General features: G+C 37.2%; 2 protein-coding genes across 12 annotated transcripts in view; one reads left to right on the forward strand and one right to left on the reverse strand.

The window, feature by feature from the left end:
- CASK (calcium/calmodulin dependent serine protein kinase) overlaps positions 1-19,528 on the forward strand; it is a 358,268-nt gene that overhangs the window by 201,492 nt on the left and 137,248 nt on the right. The gene's annotated exons all lie outside the window — the stretch shown is intronic.
- On the reverse strand, positions 8,282-17,672 carry GPR34 (G protein-coupled receptor 34). Of its 4 annotated transcripts, XM_079122938.1 has the most exons (4): positions 16,333-17,672; positions 16,021-16,246; positions 15,349-15,424; positions 8,282-10,025 (listed from the first exon to the last, which is right to left on the reverse strand). In XM_079122938.1, exon 4 carries the CDS (start codon positions 9,926-9,928, stop codon positions 8,804-8,806), a length of 1,125 nt encoding a protein of 374 aa, XP_078979064.1. In that variant the 5' UTR covers positions 9,929-10,025; positions 15,349-15,424; positions 16,021-16,246; positions 16,333-17,672; the 3' UTR covers positions 8,282-8,803. The 4 variants fall into 4 exon arrangements, with proteins under 4 accessions (XP_078979064.1, XP_078979065.1, XP_078979063.1 ...); XM_079122939.1 differs by having other exon boundaries at positions 15,349-15,421; positions 16,021-17,672; XM_079122937.1 differs by having other exon boundaries at positions 16,021-17,672.

Below are 19,528 nucleotides of genomic sequence, written 5' to 3' on the forward strand. Positions count from 1 at the left end.
AGTGGAAACCACCTAAGTACCCATTGTTAGAGGAAATGGAGAAATGAACTATTATTTTTTTCTTATAGTATAGTACTGCATCAGTGAAAATGAATGAATAAGACTTCCTTGTTAAAAACATACATAAACATAATTTGAGGGGGAAAAAGTTACAAAGGAATATAATATTAAAACACCATTTGTGTGAATTTATGAAACAAAAAAATGCATATTGTTATGCACATATATATTGTAAAAGTACAAAAATATACATCACAATGATATGTACTAACTTTAGGAAATAGACTTGGGGTGGGTATAAGGTGATCTTTACTCTAACTTTTTGAATTGCATGTATGGGTTTAAGAGAACATTTTTTTTTTGTACTAGGGATTGAGCCCAGAGATGCTTTACCACTGATCCACACATTAGCCGTATTTTATTTTTTAGTTTGAGACAGGATCTCACTAAGTTGCTTGGAGACTCCCTTAGTTGCTGAGGCTGGCCTCTTGTGATCCCTCTGCCCCAGCCTCCCTAGTCGATGATGAGAGAACTTTAAAGTAAGGCCAAAATGTTAACATCTGTCTGATTTGGATGATGAGTGCTTACCTGCCTATTATATTGTGTTTTTTTTTTTTTTTCTTCTTTCTTATATATTCTGAAGTGTTTTATTACTAAGCAAAACAAAAACTTTATATGTGAAATTACCAAGCCAGATTATAAGTAACAATTAACTGTTGCTCCTGAAATAATTTGCATAGCTTATTAAAGCAAAAAGAGATTTTGTGAACACCTTTGTCTAACCCATTATTAGAAAACTTTTCCAAAGCTCATCTTATGCATTTCATGGGCTAGAAGCACAATCAATTAGCATAAGATGCTCAGATTCGATTTCATTTATTTTTTTCAATTCCACCTGTATGATGAGTCTGTTCTGGATTATCATCCCTGTTTCAGATAGAACTTTCAGAGTGTACAATGTATGATAGCTAGAAAACCAGTCTTGAGGATTTTGGAGTTTTAGTATCAGATAATTTTGACCGATGATCAGCAAAACTTTTGCCCCAAATACATGTTAAGGGCAACTTAGGATTTTTAAAGCCACAGACATCTCAGGAGTTACTACTGGGCTTGGATAAAATAAAAAGCAAGTGGAAAGCATTTTGTTAACAGAGATGGTGATTGTAGAATGGAAGCTTACCAACTTTCATCCCTTCATATGGAAAATATAGTTACTGCTTACACCCCAATGCAATGAAGAATAAATGATGATAATGCATGTAAAGCACCCAGCACAGTGAAAGGCACATAAATAAACTTCTATTTATTTAGTTAGTTTTGGTACTAGGGATTGGACTCAGGGGCACTCAACCACTCAGCCACATCCCCAGCCCTTTTTGGTATTTTATTTAGAGACAGGGTCTCACTGAGTTCCTTCACGCCTCACTGTTGCTGAGGCTGACTTTGAACTCATGATCCTCCTGCCTCAGCCTCCTGAGCCGCTGAGATTTCAGGCATGTGCCACCACACCCAGCAGCTTTTACTTGGCTTCGTATTCTGTTGCATGTGAACTTGAAGGAGAGAAATAAGAGGCAAAATGGAAGTTTAGGACAAATCTTGTACCTCCTCTCCAGTTCTGTGCCCACTGTTGCAACCACCCAACCAGCTTGCCAAGTCTTCATCTGCAAAACCAGACTGAGCTGAAGTGCTACAGGAGCCATTCAGCTGAGCCGTGTAGCTACGACAAAAGACATTGTGCCATCTGACATGAGAGTGTGCCATAGTTTCTCTCTCATCTGAGTTGACATAATTCAGATTATATTTGGAGTTGTAAATGATTTCTTCCAGTCAAAATATAAGCTTCTTTAAAGTTTATGGTGTTTGTGGGTGCCTGACATAATAGGTGCTCCAGTAAATATGGTATCTGTTGTGAATATTTCTCCCACTTTATGCTCTCACTTTTATTTTTGTTTATGGTTTTTGAAAAGAATAATCTAAATTTTTGTTCAGTCAAACCTATGGATTTTTCCCTATAGCTCTTTCTGTTGTTTTTTTGTGTGTGTGGTGGGAGTGTACTGGGGTTGGAACCCAGGATGCTTTACCACTGAGTCACCTCTCCAGCCCTTTTAAATTTTGAGTTTGAGACAGGGCTTCAATAAATTGCTGAGGCTGGCCTCTAACTTATGATCCTCCTGCCTCAGCCTCCTGAGTCACTGGGATTCTGGGTGTATGCCACCACATCCAGCTTTATTTGTTTTATTAATAGAAAATTGTTTCCTACCCACAGATGAGTTAGTTACCATAAGTTTTTTAATCTTTTAGTGATCTCATTATTTACATTTCAATTTTACATCTACTTATATTCTTTTTTGGTGTGATACAAGGCAAGGAAGTAAGTTGACTTTTTATTTTAAGACAGTATAGCAGGGGCTGGGGAGATAGCTCAGTCGATAGAGTGCTTGCCTTGCAAGCACAAGGCCCTGGGTTCAATCCCCAGCACCCAAAAAAAAAAAAAAAAAAAAGATGGTGTAGCACTATTGAGTAATCTCTCTTTGCCTTCCTGGTGCTTTCTGTAATGTTTCCTTTATTTGTAGTGATTCTCTGTAAAGGCAGAGAATATATCAGTCACCTAGAAAGCTTTGTAAGATTCTACCCTACCTTTGTAATAGTCTAGCACATTTTGACTAACAGAATCTTAGATCTCCCTCTGATTTGTTCCTGCTCAGACTCTTTTTTTTTTAATTTGTCTCTTAATTTTTTACAGACTGCATTTTGAGTCATTGTACACAAATGGAGTACATCATTTTGTTTCTATGGTTGTACACGATGTAGTTTCATACCATTCATGTAATCATACATGTACCTAGGGCAATGATGTCTGTCTCATTCCACTATCTTTCATACCCCCCTCCCTCTCATTTCCTTCTACATATTCTAAAGTTCCCCTATTCTTCTCTCCCTCCCCACACCTCCACCCCCACTTATCATTCTCCACTTATCAGGGAAATCATTTGGCCTTTGGTGTTTTGGGATTGGTTTATTTCACTTAGCATGATATTCTCCAATTCCATCCATTTATTTGCAAATGCCATGATATTATTCTTCTTTATGGCTGAATAATATCCCATTGTGTATATATACCACAGTTTCTTTATCCATTCCTCTGTTGAAGGGCATCTAGGTTGGTTCCACAATCTAGCTATTGTGAACTGAGCTGCAATAAACATTGATGTGGCTGTGTTACGGTAGTATGCTAATTTTAAGTCCTTTGGGTATAAACTGAAGAGTGGAATAACTGGGCCAAAAGGTGGGTCCAGTCCAAGTTTTCTGGGGATTCTCCACAACTGCTTTCCAGAGTGGCTGCTCCAATTTGCAGTTCTACCAACAATGTAAAAGTGTGCCTTTTCCCCCACATCCATGCTAACATCTATTATTGTTGGTGTTCTTGATAATAGCCATTCTAATTAGAGTAAGATGAAATCTTAGAGTAGTTTTAATTTGCATTTCTCTAATTACTAGAGATGTTGAACACTTTTTCATATATTTATTAATCACCTGTATGTCTTCTTCTGTAAAGTGTCTGTCTAGTTCCTTGGCCCATTTATTGATTGGAGTATTTGTATTTTTGGTGTAAAATTTCATAAGTTCTTTATAAATTTTGGAGATAAGTGCTCTATCTGAAGTGTGTGTAGAAAAGATTTTCTCACACACTGTAGGCTCTCTCTTCACATTTTTGATTGTATCCTTTGCTGAGAAAAAGTTTTTTAATTTGAGTCCATCCCATTTATTGATTCTTGCTTTGATTTCTTGTGCTTTGGGAGTCTTGTTAAGGAAGTCTGATCCTAAGCCAACATGATGAAGATTCATACCTACTTTGTCTTCTATTTGGTGCAGGGTCTCTGGTCTAATTCCTATGTCCTTGATCCATTTCAAGTTGAGTTTTGTGCAGGGTGAAAAACAGAGGTTTAATTTCATTTTACTGCATAAATGCAGTCATTTGCCAGCACCACTTGTTGAACAGGCTATCTTTTCTCCATTGTATGTTTTTTGGCTCCTTCGTCTAGTATGAGGTGACTGTATTTATGTGGTTTTTGTCTCTGTGTCTTCTGTACCATTGGTCTGCCTGTCTATTTTGGTGCCAATACCATGCTGTTTTTGTTACTATTGCTCTGTGGTATAGTTTAATCCTGCTCAGATTCTTTTGAGAGCAGTTACTGTGTCATATACTCTTCTCAGGTCATCTAGGGTCTACAAAGAGATGTGTACCCTGTTCCACTAATAAGTTTATCTTTGCATCTGCTCTTCAATGTTTTTCTTACTGAAGGGTAGGAATATATTTTAATATCTGGTAAAGGAAGCTTCCATTACACAGGTTAAATATTCCTTATTTGAGATGTTTGGACAAGAAGTGTTTTAGATCTAGTTTTTCTGATTTGGGAATATCTGTAGATACTTTACCATTTGAACATCCCTAACCTGCCAAAATCTGAAACTTAAAAATGTTTCAGGATTTCAGGGCTGGTATGTAACTCAGTGGTAGAGTACTTGCCTAGCATGTGCCAGATCCCCAGCATTGACCAAAAAAAAGGTTTCAGATTTTGGAACATTTGGGATTTCAGCTTTTCAGATCAGGGATACTCAACAAGTACTTCAAATACGTAAAAGTTAATTGGCTCATTAACATATTTCTGCAGCATCCAGGTTGCTTATCCAGAGAACTCTATTTCGTGTTGATTTTTCTCTTGTGAATAACTTTCAATAATGCCAGAAATCAAATGGTTGCAATTATATCAGTTCTATTTTTATATCAGCAGGACTAATCCATTTTTAAAAATTGAAAATAAAAACTTGAGTCAAGTGTGGTGGCTTACACCTGTAATCCCAGTTGTCGGGGTCTTAAGCCCCCTTGCCCTTCTCCACCAGCGACAAGGGAAGGAAGCACACCCCAGCAAGGCCAGATCGGGATAGGTAGGGCCGACTGACCAACCGCACCCAGCATGGCGCACCCAGCCCTCTGGGTGGAGGACAATCAGACGCGTCAGGGAGACCAGTCACAGCAGGAACTCGTTTATTGAGGAAGCCACACAGCTTTTATGTAGGGTGAAGGCTAGGTGGGAACCAATCAGCTTAAAGGTCAGCAAGTCATGGGGGGTTCACGCAGGCGAGAGTCCCATAGGACTATATGGCAAGCACGAGCTGATCACGTTCTCGGAAGTGTTGTTAACCAATCCCTGGCGGTGGTCCGATTTATCGTCATGAACCTTTGAAACCGCCTTTGAGCCTTGATCTTGCTCACTCGCCAGGGAGTAAGGAGTCAGCCTGAGTTAGTTAACGTATCTTTAGTCCCAACACCAGTGGCTTGGGAGGCTGAGGCAGAAGGATGGTGAGTTCAAAGCCAGCCTCAGTAATTTAGTGAAGCCCTAAGCAACTCAGCAGGACCCGTCTCGAAATAAAAAGAGCTGGGAATGTGGCTCAGAGATTAAGCACCCCTGGGTTCAATGCTTGGTACTAAAAGAAAAAAAGAAAAGAAAGAAAGAAGGAAAGAAAATAAAATCTGTACTGGAAAAGAATTGTCTTTTTCTAACAATAGAATGGTAGAAAGTCAACCACCATCAAACCTGGCTCTGCACAAAAGACATCTCAAAACTAACAGCAGTACTCAGCATTGAGGTCTCACTTCAGTAGCCAGGCAGTGCATCTTGTCTTTGTTTGGTTTTGCATTTGTGAGATGTTATTTAGAAACTTGTTTTGAAGGTCTTTTGCAAGGTGAAGATATGTATATACTTCTGAATTTCCCTTTTCAGTATTCTTCCAGCACTGAACCTTGGGTTGGGGGGGTGTAAGAACAGAGTTTCCTACTTACATACACCAATGCTCAGTAAGAAATGAAAGATTTTATGTAATAAATAGCCCTATATTTGGTGAGTCAGTAGCATATTATAAAAAGTTAGAAATATTCTCAAGATTCAGTTCTATCAGTAAACCATCCATTATGAGATTACAGATGGTCTTTCGTCAAAATTTATTTTATTGCAAATAATGGTAGAGCAAGAATTAACTCAGTGAACTTTATTTAAAAGTTTTTAAGAATGCTACTGTGTAGGGCTTTATACTAATCATCTCATTTAATAATGAGATAGCTTCTATAACTCTGAGTGTATTTATATTTTAATGTTCCTTAGAATTGATAACAATAACTTAACCATTCAAACTGTATGATTTGAATAGAGACATGTTAAGGATACAAAACGTTTACCAGTAATGTAAAACAAAATTTTAATTTCAAGGACATGAGGAAGGATCTAAGTTTCCAAAATCGTGGAAACAGAAATACTGAATTTCATTTAGATGGTATTTATAACATTGTAAAGGCAAAGCAATTAAAATAATTTTATTACTTTTTTCTGAGCCTCATTCTGCAGATTTTAATTTGTATCTACAAATGTAATTTGTTTTTAAGTATATTTTTGCTGTGGCCTATTCTCTATTCAACCAGTTGTGTGCACTTACTGAAATATGGTTAACTGGACATTCACCGAACAAAAGCCAAATCTCATTCAAATAAATTCAGCTCTGCAACAGGTCTCCATGCTCTTGAACACTGATTTCCCAGCCAGCGGCCTAACTTGAGTTTTAAGAAGTTATCTGATTTAAAAATTTTTCATATTCTATGACAGAAACTTGCAAATGGACCCTTAGAGTTTGTCATTAACAGGCTTTTACATATTGATTCTATGACATTTTAGCTTTGTGGATAGCCAAATAATTTGACAAATGCTGGACAAACTTTCAAGGAGGTTTGCCTTATGACACCTCCCTAGATTGAAATTGTATATTATATGTAGCTATAACCATGTAGATTGACTAGGAAAAAAGCTAAGTAATACCCAGCTTGTGTTATTTTTTTTTTCTTTTAAGCACCTCTTCCTTCCTTTCTCCATGCCTTCTTCATTCATCTACCCAGCCTTTCATCCTTTCATTCATTCAATTATTCAACAAACATATATTGATTTCCTATGTGTCAAGCAATATACTAAGCTCTGGGAAGATGGTGATGAACAAGATCCCTTTCTCTTAGAGAATACTAATTTTTTTAACATCCACGAATATTTCATTTTGCTCCTTTAAATTCTTTATTCTTTTTTTGAGGGGTTGCTGAGGATTGAGCCCAGGGGTATTATGCAACTCAGTTATATCTCAAGATCTCAAGCCCCCCACCTTTTTTTTTTTTTTTTTGAGACAGGGTCTCCTTAAGTTGCTGAGGCTAACCTCGAACTTGAGATCTTTCTGCCTCAGCCTACCTGTAGCTGGGATTACAGACATGCACTGCCACATATGGCTTGCTTCTTTCAATGCAAATCTCTGGTTTTCTTTTATTATTTTGAAATCTTTCAAACACCTCAAAAACAGTTTACCAAAAATAATATAACAAAGACCCATCTACCTACCCCCCAGATTCAATAGACATTAACATTTTGCCATGTTTGCATCAAATCTCTCCAAATGTGACCATTAACCTTACGTTGGTACATATGTTATGTACATTTCCATGCATGTTTTATATTTTGTGCTTTATATGTTATATTTTATATTTTGTGCTTTATATTTTATTTAGATATGTGGATCCATAAAGAATATGATACTGTTTATGTGTTTTTATACCTTACATGAATAATCATGTGGTACATACCCTTTTGCAATTTTCTGTGGTTTTCTTTATCACTCAACATTATTTTTGAGATTCCCCATTTTCATGCATGTTGTTATAGTTCATGGCATTGAGGTGCTATATGGCAATGTAGCACCTCAAAGTGTTGGTAATGAACCGCAGTTTGCTTCTCCATACTTTTTACTGATACATACTGTTTCCAGTTGTTTAATATTGTAAAAAGTAGTTCACTGAGCATCACTATATATGTGTCCTTGTGTACGTATTTGAGTGATTCTTGTGGTGAACTTGCTGGATGTACGCACATCTTTGATTTGACCCGACCAAAGTGTGGCTGAGATGACTAAATCATTTATAAATCTGTTTTAAGTAAGGTGCAGTTTTTAAAAAAAGTATTTTTAGCTGTAGATGGACACAATACCTTTATTTTATTTATCTATTTTTATGTGGTGCTGAGGATCGAACCCAATACTTCATATGTGCCAGGCAAGTGCTCTACCACTGAGCCACAACCACAGTCCAAGGTGCAGTTTTAAATCCTTTTGCTAGGCTATTAAATTTGTCACTTATCTAGATGTTTAATTTTTACTGTCTGGTATCTAAGTTCTTTCCATTTTGATCTAAGTAGTGATAGATAGTGGGTGATCTCATTTTTATTAGAATTTCATTATCATTACATCTGTTAATAGAAATTTAGGCATACATGAACACAGAAGCAAATTACACAAGCTTTTAAAATGATAAATGAGCATATATTTTCTGACATTTTAAGTCAATCCTAAAATCACTTAACTTACTTGGAAAACAAAATTTAATTTAGTATCAAGTGCTTGCTTTTAGTAACTACTTTACTGACTTGAGAAACTGTGATATTTCCTTTAGTTATTCTGTTGTTAAAGCCATGAATCTCATATAACTTTATAATCCATGTTAAGAGTGTTAGCTTAACACTGTATTTTGAGAGAATTTTACATACAGTTTATAAGCTTTCCTTTGCCTTGAGACATTTTACAAGTAAGCAAATGAAATATCACAAATGTGTACAGAGCTTTGAGAAGGCCTGAGTTTTGTAAATGCAAGGGCTTTGTTTCAAAGTTTTTTAGATCTTTGAGGAACTAAGAGGCTGGATTGTATCAATCTTTCCAGTATGTTGCCTCAAGTACTTTTAGAGCTGTACTGTATCTTAGCTGCCACAGACGTCTCATGCAGGGAGTATCCTGGTTTAAATTCCGAAGTACTTTCACTTCTGCTTGCTTCACCTTGAAATCGTCTAAAGAGAAGGTGACACATTATTTTGCGAATATTACTGGACATCAGGAAATACATGACTGGATCCAAGCAGCTATTGAAAGATGAGAGAACCAGCATGATCTCGTTGGTTTTGTGAACGATCTCCTTCCAGTAGCAAGATGATACATTGAGCTGTGAAGAAATGTAGATGAATCGAAAGGCATGATAGGGAACAAAACAGAGAGTAAAAATGATCAGTACGATGAAGGAATTCCGGGCTGTAGTGGCATATTTACCAGAATTAGGAAATTTGGACCTCCTTTTTGAAATCCTCAGTAGATTCTTGCCAATCTTAATATACGAAAGGATTATTAGTAGGAAAATGAACCAGAACATTATCACAAGAACAAAGTTAAAAATGGCTTCTCCTTTAGCATTATGCCTATCTCTATAATGGAAACACATTGTGGAATTGTGTCCTCCTTTCCTAAGTGTTAGAACAATCATAGTTAAAAATCCAGCAAGAGCAACTGTCCACACTATACAGCAAACATAAATACTTTGTCTGGTTGTTATTGCCCTGCGTTGTTGTATGGACCGATTAATTTTTATATAGCGATCCAAACTGATAAATCCAAGCAAAATAATACTAATATACATATTCATATAAAATAGTGTTCCCACAACCTTGCAAAGAATCACACCTAGCGTCCATTTGTTTTGGTTAATGTGATACATTATTCGGAAGGGGAGGCAGAAGATGAGCAGAAGGTCTGCAATGGCGACATTAAGTAGGTAAATTTGAATGGAATTTCTTTTGCGGTGGATGCCCAGAAACACATAGAGGGCGATTATGTTTCCAACCAATCCCACAATGAAGATAACAGAGTAGAATGTTGTTAACACAGTGGATAGTAATTTTTCATCCATGGAACAGCTAGTAACGTTTGGTGCTCCTGAGACATTTTGTGGCACTTGGTCACTGTGATTAGTTATAAAGCTTGTTCCATGGGAGGAGCAAGGCCAGCTGCCGACTGAAGTAGTCGTCATCGCTATGATGTGACTTCTCCGTGTCTCCCGTGCGGATCAAAAAGGGATGCTAAATGACGTGTTCCTTGCATGTAGTTCTTATGTCTTCAGATTCTTCCTACAACAGAGTACCAAACATTGAGTCATTTGCTATTTTTTTTAAGTCTGAACATTTTTTTTATTTGTTCTTTTCAGTTATACATGACCATAGAGTATTTTGACATTTTACATACATGAAGTATGTAAACATCCCATTCTCTGGTTCACTTACTATTTTAATAACAGTAACTTTAACACAAAGCATAAATAATAAATGGTTTTTTTTCAGATACTGTGAGAAATTTTACTGTTGTCCTACCTTTGAACCATTTAGATATCTACACCATATAGCATTGTATCACAAAACAGTCAACAAGAAGTAGGATCTCAGGGAGTGTCCTACTCGAAACTTCCCTACAGCTTTGACGTTCACTCAGAGTTTGTTTCATTTCTTATATTAAAATGAATAACTGGAAAATAAGGTCATCCTTTCTTAGGGAGACCATCACGGGAATAGAGGTGGAGGTAAAGGGATATGACAGCTCATATTTTTGAAAGATGAGCATCAATTTCCCTAAACATGATTAAAGCCATGAGAAAGCTGGGTCCACTGCTGGCCCTGCCCAGCTTCAAAACTGCTTCCTGCCTTGGCCCTTCCCCTCAGATGTGGCATTCATTGTTTTTGACACGTATCACCACATGACAGATAAACTGTGATAATCTCTCATGCCATGGTAGGAATAGGGGGTCCTAAATTTCTTCCTTCTCAACCTAAGACCAAGGTAGGAATATTAACATCATTAGCCTAAAGGAACATATAGTTTACATTATAGACCAAAAAAGCCAGCACCTGTCTCCTTATATAAACTCACCTAATACTGATCAAAGAATGAAGTAGCCAAACAAAACCAAGTCAGGTGGAAGCAATCATTAGCCATTCTGACCTGGAAGGTAATAATGTAGATGGGAAACAGGATATGCAACCCAAGATTTTGAAAGTAACTGACTGAAGTTTAAATGTGCCTTGGGTTACATAATTTGAGACTGTTGCTAGAACCTTATGACAGATATTATGTGGTGGCCCATGCAGGCAGAAGGATGGCAAGTTTGAGACCAGCCTGAGAAACTGAGGGAGACCTTGTCTCAAAATAAAATTTAAAAAGGGTTGGGATGTAGCTCAGTGGCCAAGCACTTGCCTAACTTTCATGAAGCCCTGCATTCAATTCCTAGTACCACAGAAAAATATTTTTTAAAAAAAGAATAAAATAGGTAGTATGTGAATTTCACCTGTTTGTGGCAGTAGAGAATGTTCCCATTGCTACTTGTTACTGGATATTTCCTGGCATTTGACTGCTATGAAGAGCACAGTCTGAGACCCTGTTATAAAGATCTAGAAGATGTAAGGAGTGGATTCCAGAAAGTCTTGTCCCATTCCTTTCTTAGGGTGACTTCCCTGTTTCTCTACAGCAGCCCATTAGCAGGGGTAACATAAAGACATTCAGAACAGGGTTTTCAAACTGAGACCTAACTCACTCTGTGATCAAGAGTAAATAATCTTTTCTAAGCCTCAGTTCTTGCATTTGTGAAAATGAAAAATAAATATGATGAAGTTCATCCTAGCACATAACAAGTGTTCAATTAAAGTAAGCTTTGAGGCTGGGGATATACCTCAGTGGTACAGTGCTTGACTAGCATGTGGGAGATCCTGAGTTTCATCCCCAGAATCATGCACACACGCGCACACACACACACACACACACACACGCGCGCGCGCGCGCTCACACACACACACACACACACACACACACACAGTTAGCTTTAAAAAACACCCTTTACATGTATGATTACACTACTGGTGTGACTCAGCACCACGTACAGCCAGAGGAATGAGAAGTTATGCTCCATTTGTGTACAGTGTGTCAAAATGCATTCTACTGCCATGTATAACAAATTAGAACAAATTTAAAAATTTTTAAAAGCATCTACTGATTAATCTCATTTTAATAACTATTTCACACTTAGCCAAGTACTGCTTGGAAAATGAAGACCAGGTCCCTACCCTCAGTCAACCTTTTGGTAGGAGTGTGCATTCAAACCCTGAATGCCGTAATATAAAGTGGATTTTAATCACAATCATAATTTCTTGATTTGACATTATGCACAGAGAAAAATAGTTCGAAGATTGTTGTCTTTCTTAAAACTATACCTATCATTTGATCAAAAATAAACCATTTTGGTAGAGGGTTAACATTCATGTTTAAAATTTTATAAAGCAGTGAGGGAGTTGACTCTAAGGAAGAGGAACTGGCTGGTGAAGAGGAAGTTCCTATGAGCCCTTGTGGGAGCTTGTCTCCCAAGCTTAGGACAGAAGGGGAGAGGGGCAGGAAGGAAGGGAGAAAGGAAGGAAGCAAGGAAGATTTGAGTCGTCTGTCCTGTGTCTCAACTGCAGGAAGTCAGATTTCACAAAGTTTGTAGAAATTTACAGGCATGTTTCCTAGGATCTGACAGCCTAAAAGGAAAGGATAATCTAAGAAGAGTGGCAGGCTGTGCAAAATGAAACTGATCGTGTAATGTGCATTACCAATAAGCGGAAAAGGGTGTGTGTGGACAGAACTGGGTTGTGTGGTCTCACAGGGAGCTCCTCTCAAGAAGTTCAGATAGAAACATGTTATCTCCTGGTGAAAGGATGATGACACGCAGGAAGTGATGAACTTTTGAGAGCTCAGGTAGCTGAAATGACTCAAAAACCTCATTTTTAAGTAGTTTCTGTTTTCTTCCATGCTAGATTTTAAACACCATTAGGATTAAGAACCAAGTCTGTTTTGTTTGCCTCTTGTGTACTAAGTGCTTAGCACAGTAAGTATTGTTGAATCAAAGATGGAATTTATTAGGAATATATGTAAAGTTCTGCATGTGGATATTAAAATCAAAAGCACAAGTACTGCAAGGACCATTCGCTGCACTAACAGAAACACAAGTTCATTTGCTGAATCAGCAGGCAATGCTGCCGCAGCAAAACTAACTCCATCTTTGGTTGAATTTGTAGATATGAACTGTCTTCAATGAAGATTATCACTACTGCTCTGGTTCTGTCCCAGGCTGATAGGGTCTTCCCTGGAATGCAGTGTTTGAGCATCCTCAGCAGCACACTTAGGAAAAGCCACTAATCAAATGGGGATAAGAAGAATTCAAATCATGTCATAGAAGCAAGTTGAAGGAAGTAGGAACCTTGCCTTGCAGATGGGAGCATTTCACAAGGTCATGGAGAACAGACTTTCATCTTATTACCTGAAAGCAGAGCAAGGATCTGTGATAGAAAAAGATGTCACCTCCTTGTAAGGAAATGCTTTTTTAGAATGAAATGGTCTATCTTGGGAGGCAAGAAAGATCTTACTGCCACCCATTGGGCACTTTTTTAGAAGAAATTCTCAGTGGTACTCAATCCTGGATGCATGTTAGAATTCCCTTGAGGATGTCTTTTTAACTTTATTTTATTTATTTTGATGTGGTGCCAAGGATCAAACCTAATGCCTCACCTGTGCTAGGCAAGCACTGTACCCCTGAGCCACAACCCCAGCCCCACTTGAAGCCTTTCGATACCAATGCCTGGCTCCTTCCCCAGATATTCTGATGTAATTGGACCAGAAAGGGCTTCAGGAACTGGTTTCCTTTAAAAGCTACGGTAAGCCCAGGCATGGTGGCACACTCCTGTAATCCCAGCAGCTTGGGAGGGTGAGGCAGGAGGATCATGAGTTCAAAGCCAGCCTCAGCAACTTAGTGAGACCCTGTCTCAAAATAAAAAATAAAAATAAAACGGGCTTAGGATGTGGCTCAGTGGTTAATTACCCCTGGGTTCAATCTCTGGTACAAAAGAAAGCTGCTGTGGGGGTAGTCTAATGTGCAGTCAAAACTGAACCCCCAGGCTGGATGGCCAAAACATTAATATTTATTTAGCATTGGCTGTGTACGAAACCACATTTATTTAATTTACATATTCTTTACAACAACTGTATGAGGTAGGATTTACAAAAGAGGTTCTGAAAGATCAACAGGTTAGGAACTTGACCCATGACCACACAGCTCTTAAATGGCCATGCCCAAGTTGGGACTCAGATCTGACTTTTGAGAACCCATGATCCTTTTCACAAAATCTCACTCCTTATCACATCTGATCACCATTTCCTTACTAATGATGAGTTCTATTAGCAGTATTTTGATGTGAATCCTTTTACATTATCTCCCCAGAGCAGTTTTAAGAAGAAATTATGCCAGCTAGCTTTGCTTCTTTGAAAAGTTATTGATCTTTTTAGTTGCTATGTTCATTATAATAAGTAAACAAATGTAGAGTTTACTGAATCACAAAGCATTCATTCCAGACCATCCTCCAGAGCATATCTACTCAAAAGTACTTCTAGACCCAATAGTCATAATCAGAATGTTTCTAGAAAGCTGTTAGCACAAAGCACGTACTCTGAAACCATTTGCCTCAGCTCTACTCTGCAAGGAAAATAAATAAATAAGTTGGACAAGGCCACTGGTAAACTTTTCTGGTTTTGCTTAGTCTCAAGCTTAAAGAGACCAAAGGAAAAGCAGTACATTTATTTAAATAGTAATAGTAGCCACCATGTATTGCTATGTATCAGATGGCTAGCAGCCAATTATTAACAAATTAACATATTAAATTCTGTTTTAAACTTAGTGACTGATTTTTACCTCCTTTAAAGTCTGTTGGCACTTTATAATGTCAATCACTTACTATTCTTAAGGTGATTTATTGATATTTTTAAAACTACTTGTTTAATGTGTTAAGAATTGCCAGCGAAGACAAAAAACAAACCACTTTGTTCACAGAATGGACTAATTTCCCAGTGGGCCTTACTTGTAACCCTTGTACCATATTGAACATATTGAAGAGGACGCAATAGTTTTCTTTTTTCCTTTCTTTCTTTCTCTCTCTTTCTTTTTTCTTTTTGGCAGTACTGGGGAGGGAACCCAGGGCTTCACACATGCTGGGGAAGTGCTGAGCCACACCCCCAGCCCTTTTTTAAAAAAATTTTGAGATAGAATCTCAATAAGTTGCCCAGGTTGACCTCCAGCTTGCAATCCTCCTACCTGAGCTTCCCCAAGTAGCTGGGATTACAGGAGTGCACCTTATCACAGTACTTTTCTAGTACTTGAGAGTGTTCATTAGTTGGTAAATCCCATTCCTAAGGTTGCGACCCTGTGTTAGTGCTTGTACCTTCCCACTGCCACCGACCTACTTCTACCTCTGGCAGTAGGAGTTGCTGTCTCAAAAGGCAGAACCCAACAGATTCCATTGTGACACCAGATAAGCAGAAACTTTTTAAATGCATTTTAGGCATGCTTATATAAACATCACATTGCTATGCTGAAATACATACCTGTTTGATTGTGATAGCACTGTGTCGATAATGACTTGAATCTATTCAGGCCATGCTTCAAAAACTGCACTAACTGCTGTATACAGAAGGAAAAATCAAGAGCACATTACTTTGGAAGTAAAACTATTAGGAGTATACTAAGTTGTAACTGTCAAAAGAATTTTTTAATTTTAGTTATTTGAATTAAATAAGTGTATTTTTCTTTCTCTTTCCTGTAATATTCACCTTATTTACTTCTAAAACACCAAACTTAAAATTTAATTGGCCTGGTAATTACCATAAAGTAGTAATAATATAATAAAGAACATACTGTAATTTAAAGCAAGAAGGCACCATAAATTAATAAAGTCAAGTTATAGATAATGTATACTATGTTAGAATTAAAATGTATAGCATCTAAAACTAACTTGATTCAAGTAGATCTGCAGCTCTTTGTGGACACTACAAAGGCGACTAAACAATGCAATTATCTTAATAGTAAGTGTTCTAAAGAAGGAGTAACAGAATCTCATTTAGAATCAAGGCAGAGGTACCTCTAAAAGCAACAGAACTGCTGGTACCAAAGTAGCATTCTCACTATGAATCAGGTTTCACTTTGAATGCTCAGATAATCGAATTTTAAGTAAAATAAAAGCTCATTTATGTAGTTAAAAAAAATCAATGAATACTCACAGTTCATGCTTTCCTGAAGTCAAAAGAGATAAACCCCAAGCTTCCCTAGCTGGGTTGTGTCAGCTGGTTCCTCCATCCGGTGCTGGTGCAATTGGTTGGGGTTCTCTTCTTTTTTATATTCACATGTGGTGGTAAGGGTTTCTTTTTCCCCTTTTCTTTCTTTTTTCAATGTGACAACCTGGGACTCCTTTTGAAGATACTGAAAGGCCCCATCATCCTGAAACAACTTCAAGTTCAATCAACATTGAACTCTAGGAAATATCTTCTTCATGAATACCTTCCAACTTGAAAATTGGAGAAAGTTTCCCTCACCTCCTGAAATAAAATGAAAGTTCTGTGAAGTGGTGGGCTGGGGAGATAGCTCAGTCGGTAGGGTGCTTGCCTTGCATGTACAAGGCCCTGGGTTCAGTCCCCAGCACTGCAAAAAAAAAAAAAATTCTATAAAGTTTAAGAAGAACTAAGCATTTTCTGAACTTCCCAAGAAATGATACATAAGATACTATCATCATGGACTTTTAAAGCACCAGCATTGAATTTCTGTTTCTTTCTAGATTCATTTGACAAATCAGTATTCACAGACTGAATTATACTAATGTTAGTACTACATTTTTTTACTCTTTAATTTTTCTTTTATCTGAATATTATTTTGGTATATTTTCATGTATTCCTTTAAGACCTTAGATTTATTTTCTAAGGACTAAATGAGATTTGGAATGGTATTCTTTCAGAAGTATAAACTCACCCAAGTAAATTAAAACAATTTCTTATATTTTGAAGAAATAATGATGGGATTCTGCAGCTTTTCTTTTGGTCCTAGTCCAGTATTTAACCACTATCTGTTCATCTGTGTAACTGCTGGCCCAGCAGTTTAGTGTCATTTCCCTTTTTTTGTTGTCATTTGGAATGAAGAGTTGACTTTTATCCTCATAATTGTTATCCTGCAGCTTTGTTTAACTAAATCATATTTAACTCATTGAGCTTCATCTAACATTGTAATTATTTCTGGGCATGCGCTTCTGAACATCATATTCTCCAGAGCTTTTAGTTTGTTATAAATATAATACATGGGACAATGTTTTTAAATTGCTAGAATAAAAATATTTTGTGACTCTTACTTCCCCTTAGAACCACTGAGTAGGAAGATGGTTACTGTATCGGACTCACAATATTTTTTTCTTATGGTGGTAAAGTACATATAACATCAGATTTACCATCTTAACCATTTTTAAGTATCTAGTTCAGGAATGTTAAATATATCCACATTGTTGTGGAAACAAATTGTTCATCTTGCAAACCTGAAACTCTATACCCAGTAAACACTGATTTTTCCCTCCCCCACCCTTGTAGTAGCCATGATTTTACTTTATATTTCTATGATTTTGACTGTTCCAGATACTTTACAGGAGTGGAATCATACGATATTTGACCTTTTGTGACAAGTTTATTTCACTTAGTATAGCATTCTGAAGGTTTATCCAGGTTGTACCTACCATTGGACAGAATTTCTTTAATTAGGCTGTATAATATTCCATTGTATGCATATATCTCATTTCCCATATTCATTCATCTGTCTGTGGACATGTGATTGCTTCCATCTCTTGGAAATTGTGAAAAATATAGCAATGAACATAGGTGTGCAAATATCTCTTCAATATCCTAGCTGGATTTTTTAATGACAAAATAGGTGTTTATTTATTAGCATTCTATCTCATAAAATCTAGCATAAATATTTTTTCTGTATTGTTCTATTTTTCTCATACCTAAGCCATCTCTTTTCAAAATACTAATTGTTTTTGGGGTTTTTTTGGTTTTGGGTTTTTTTGTTTTGTTTTGTTTTGTTTTGTTTTGGTACAAGGGATTGAATTCAGGGGCACTCGACCACTGAGCCACACTCCCAGCCCTTTTTATATATCATTTAGAGACAGGGTCTCACTGAGTTGCTTAGCACCTTGCTAAGTTGCTAGGGCTGGGTTTGAACTTGTGATCTTCCTGCCTCAGCCTCCCAAGCCACTGGGATTACAGGTGTGCTCCACTGTACCTGGCACTAATTGTTTTTTAAATCTTTAGTTTTCTCATATTGTGACCACATTTTCTCTTCAATGTCAATCAGCAAAGCTTACACCCATTTGAGTACAAATCTTTTTCCAGTTCCTTGAATGACCTTTCTGTCGTTCTGAACTTTGTACTTTTGTGTTATTAGCTTATTCCTGTAAATCCTCTTCCCCACCCTTCCTGGCTCTCTTCTATTGGTATTGTAAGCTTTTTACTTGTATGAGGATAGAAAAGGAGAAATAAGTGTATATGCTTATTTGGTGACTTCAGTTACTAATGTCCCCCTTCTCTCTTATCTAAATCCCAACCCTGGTGAAATTCAGCTCTCCTTCTCCTCCAGGCCTGAAACTTACCAACTAAAATGAGGACTGCTGGGTACAAACACACAATCATGCTGGTTGGTCTCACTTCAAATTCATGACCACAAACTTCAAGTGGGCTCCTGTGCTGTCAGCAATCCTGGTGTATTTTCTTGGTCCAATGGTTCTAAAAGTATGGCTCCCAGGCCAGTAGCATGAATGATGTTGATGAAGCATCAAGAGCTTGTTGGGCCTAGGTGCCCTTCAATAGATGAATGTATAAAAAAAAAAAAAAAGAAAGAAAACGGAGTATATATACACAGTGGAATATTACTCAGTCATAAAGAAGAATAAAATTGTGGCATTTGTCAGTAAATGGATGGAGCTGGAGAATATCATGCTAAGTGAAATAAACCAATCTCCCAAAACCAAAGGCTCAATGCTCTCTCTGATATGCAGATGCTAATTCACAATAACATGGGGAGGGAAGAATAGAAATTCATTGGATTAGACATAGGGGAATGAGGGGAAGGGAAGGGGATGGGAACAGGAAAGACAGTAGAATGAGTTGGATATATCATTCCTATGTTCATATATGAATACACGACCAGTGTAACTCCATGTCATGTACAAGCACAAGAATGGGAAGTTATACTCCATGTATGTATGATATGTCAAAATGCACTCTACTGTCATGTATATCTAAAAATGATAAATTTTAAAAAGAGAAAAAAAGAACTTGTTGGGAATGAGTACTCTTGACCTCATCCCAGACCCATGGAGCCAGGAATTCTGGGAATGGGGCCCAGCAAGCTGTGATTTGGATGCTAAAGTTTCAGAGCCACTACCTAAGTCGATTCATTCTCTTATTCTTCAAAAATCTTTTTTTACACTTTCACTCTTTTCTGACTGCAGGCAACCCCCTCTCCTTCCCTACACCCACCAAACTGCTTTTTATTTCACTCAGAAAATAGAAGCATTCAGACAAGAACTTCCCAGGATATATTCGTGAAATTATTTAAATTTTATATGTATTTTCTTATTTTAAAATAGTCCTTATTTGTACATCCTACCATTGAAGGATAAGCCAAAAGTTAAAGGAACCACAGACATATTTTATATAATTAAAACACCAAACTAAGCCCAAATCTAATTAA

The sequence above is a fragment of the Sciurus vulgaris genome (assembly GCF_902686455.1).
Source record: "Sciurus vulgaris genome assembly, chromosome: X".
Classification (NCBI taxonomy): Eukaryota; Metazoa; Chordata; class Mammalia; order Rodentia; family Sciuridae; genus Sciurus; species Sciurus vulgaris.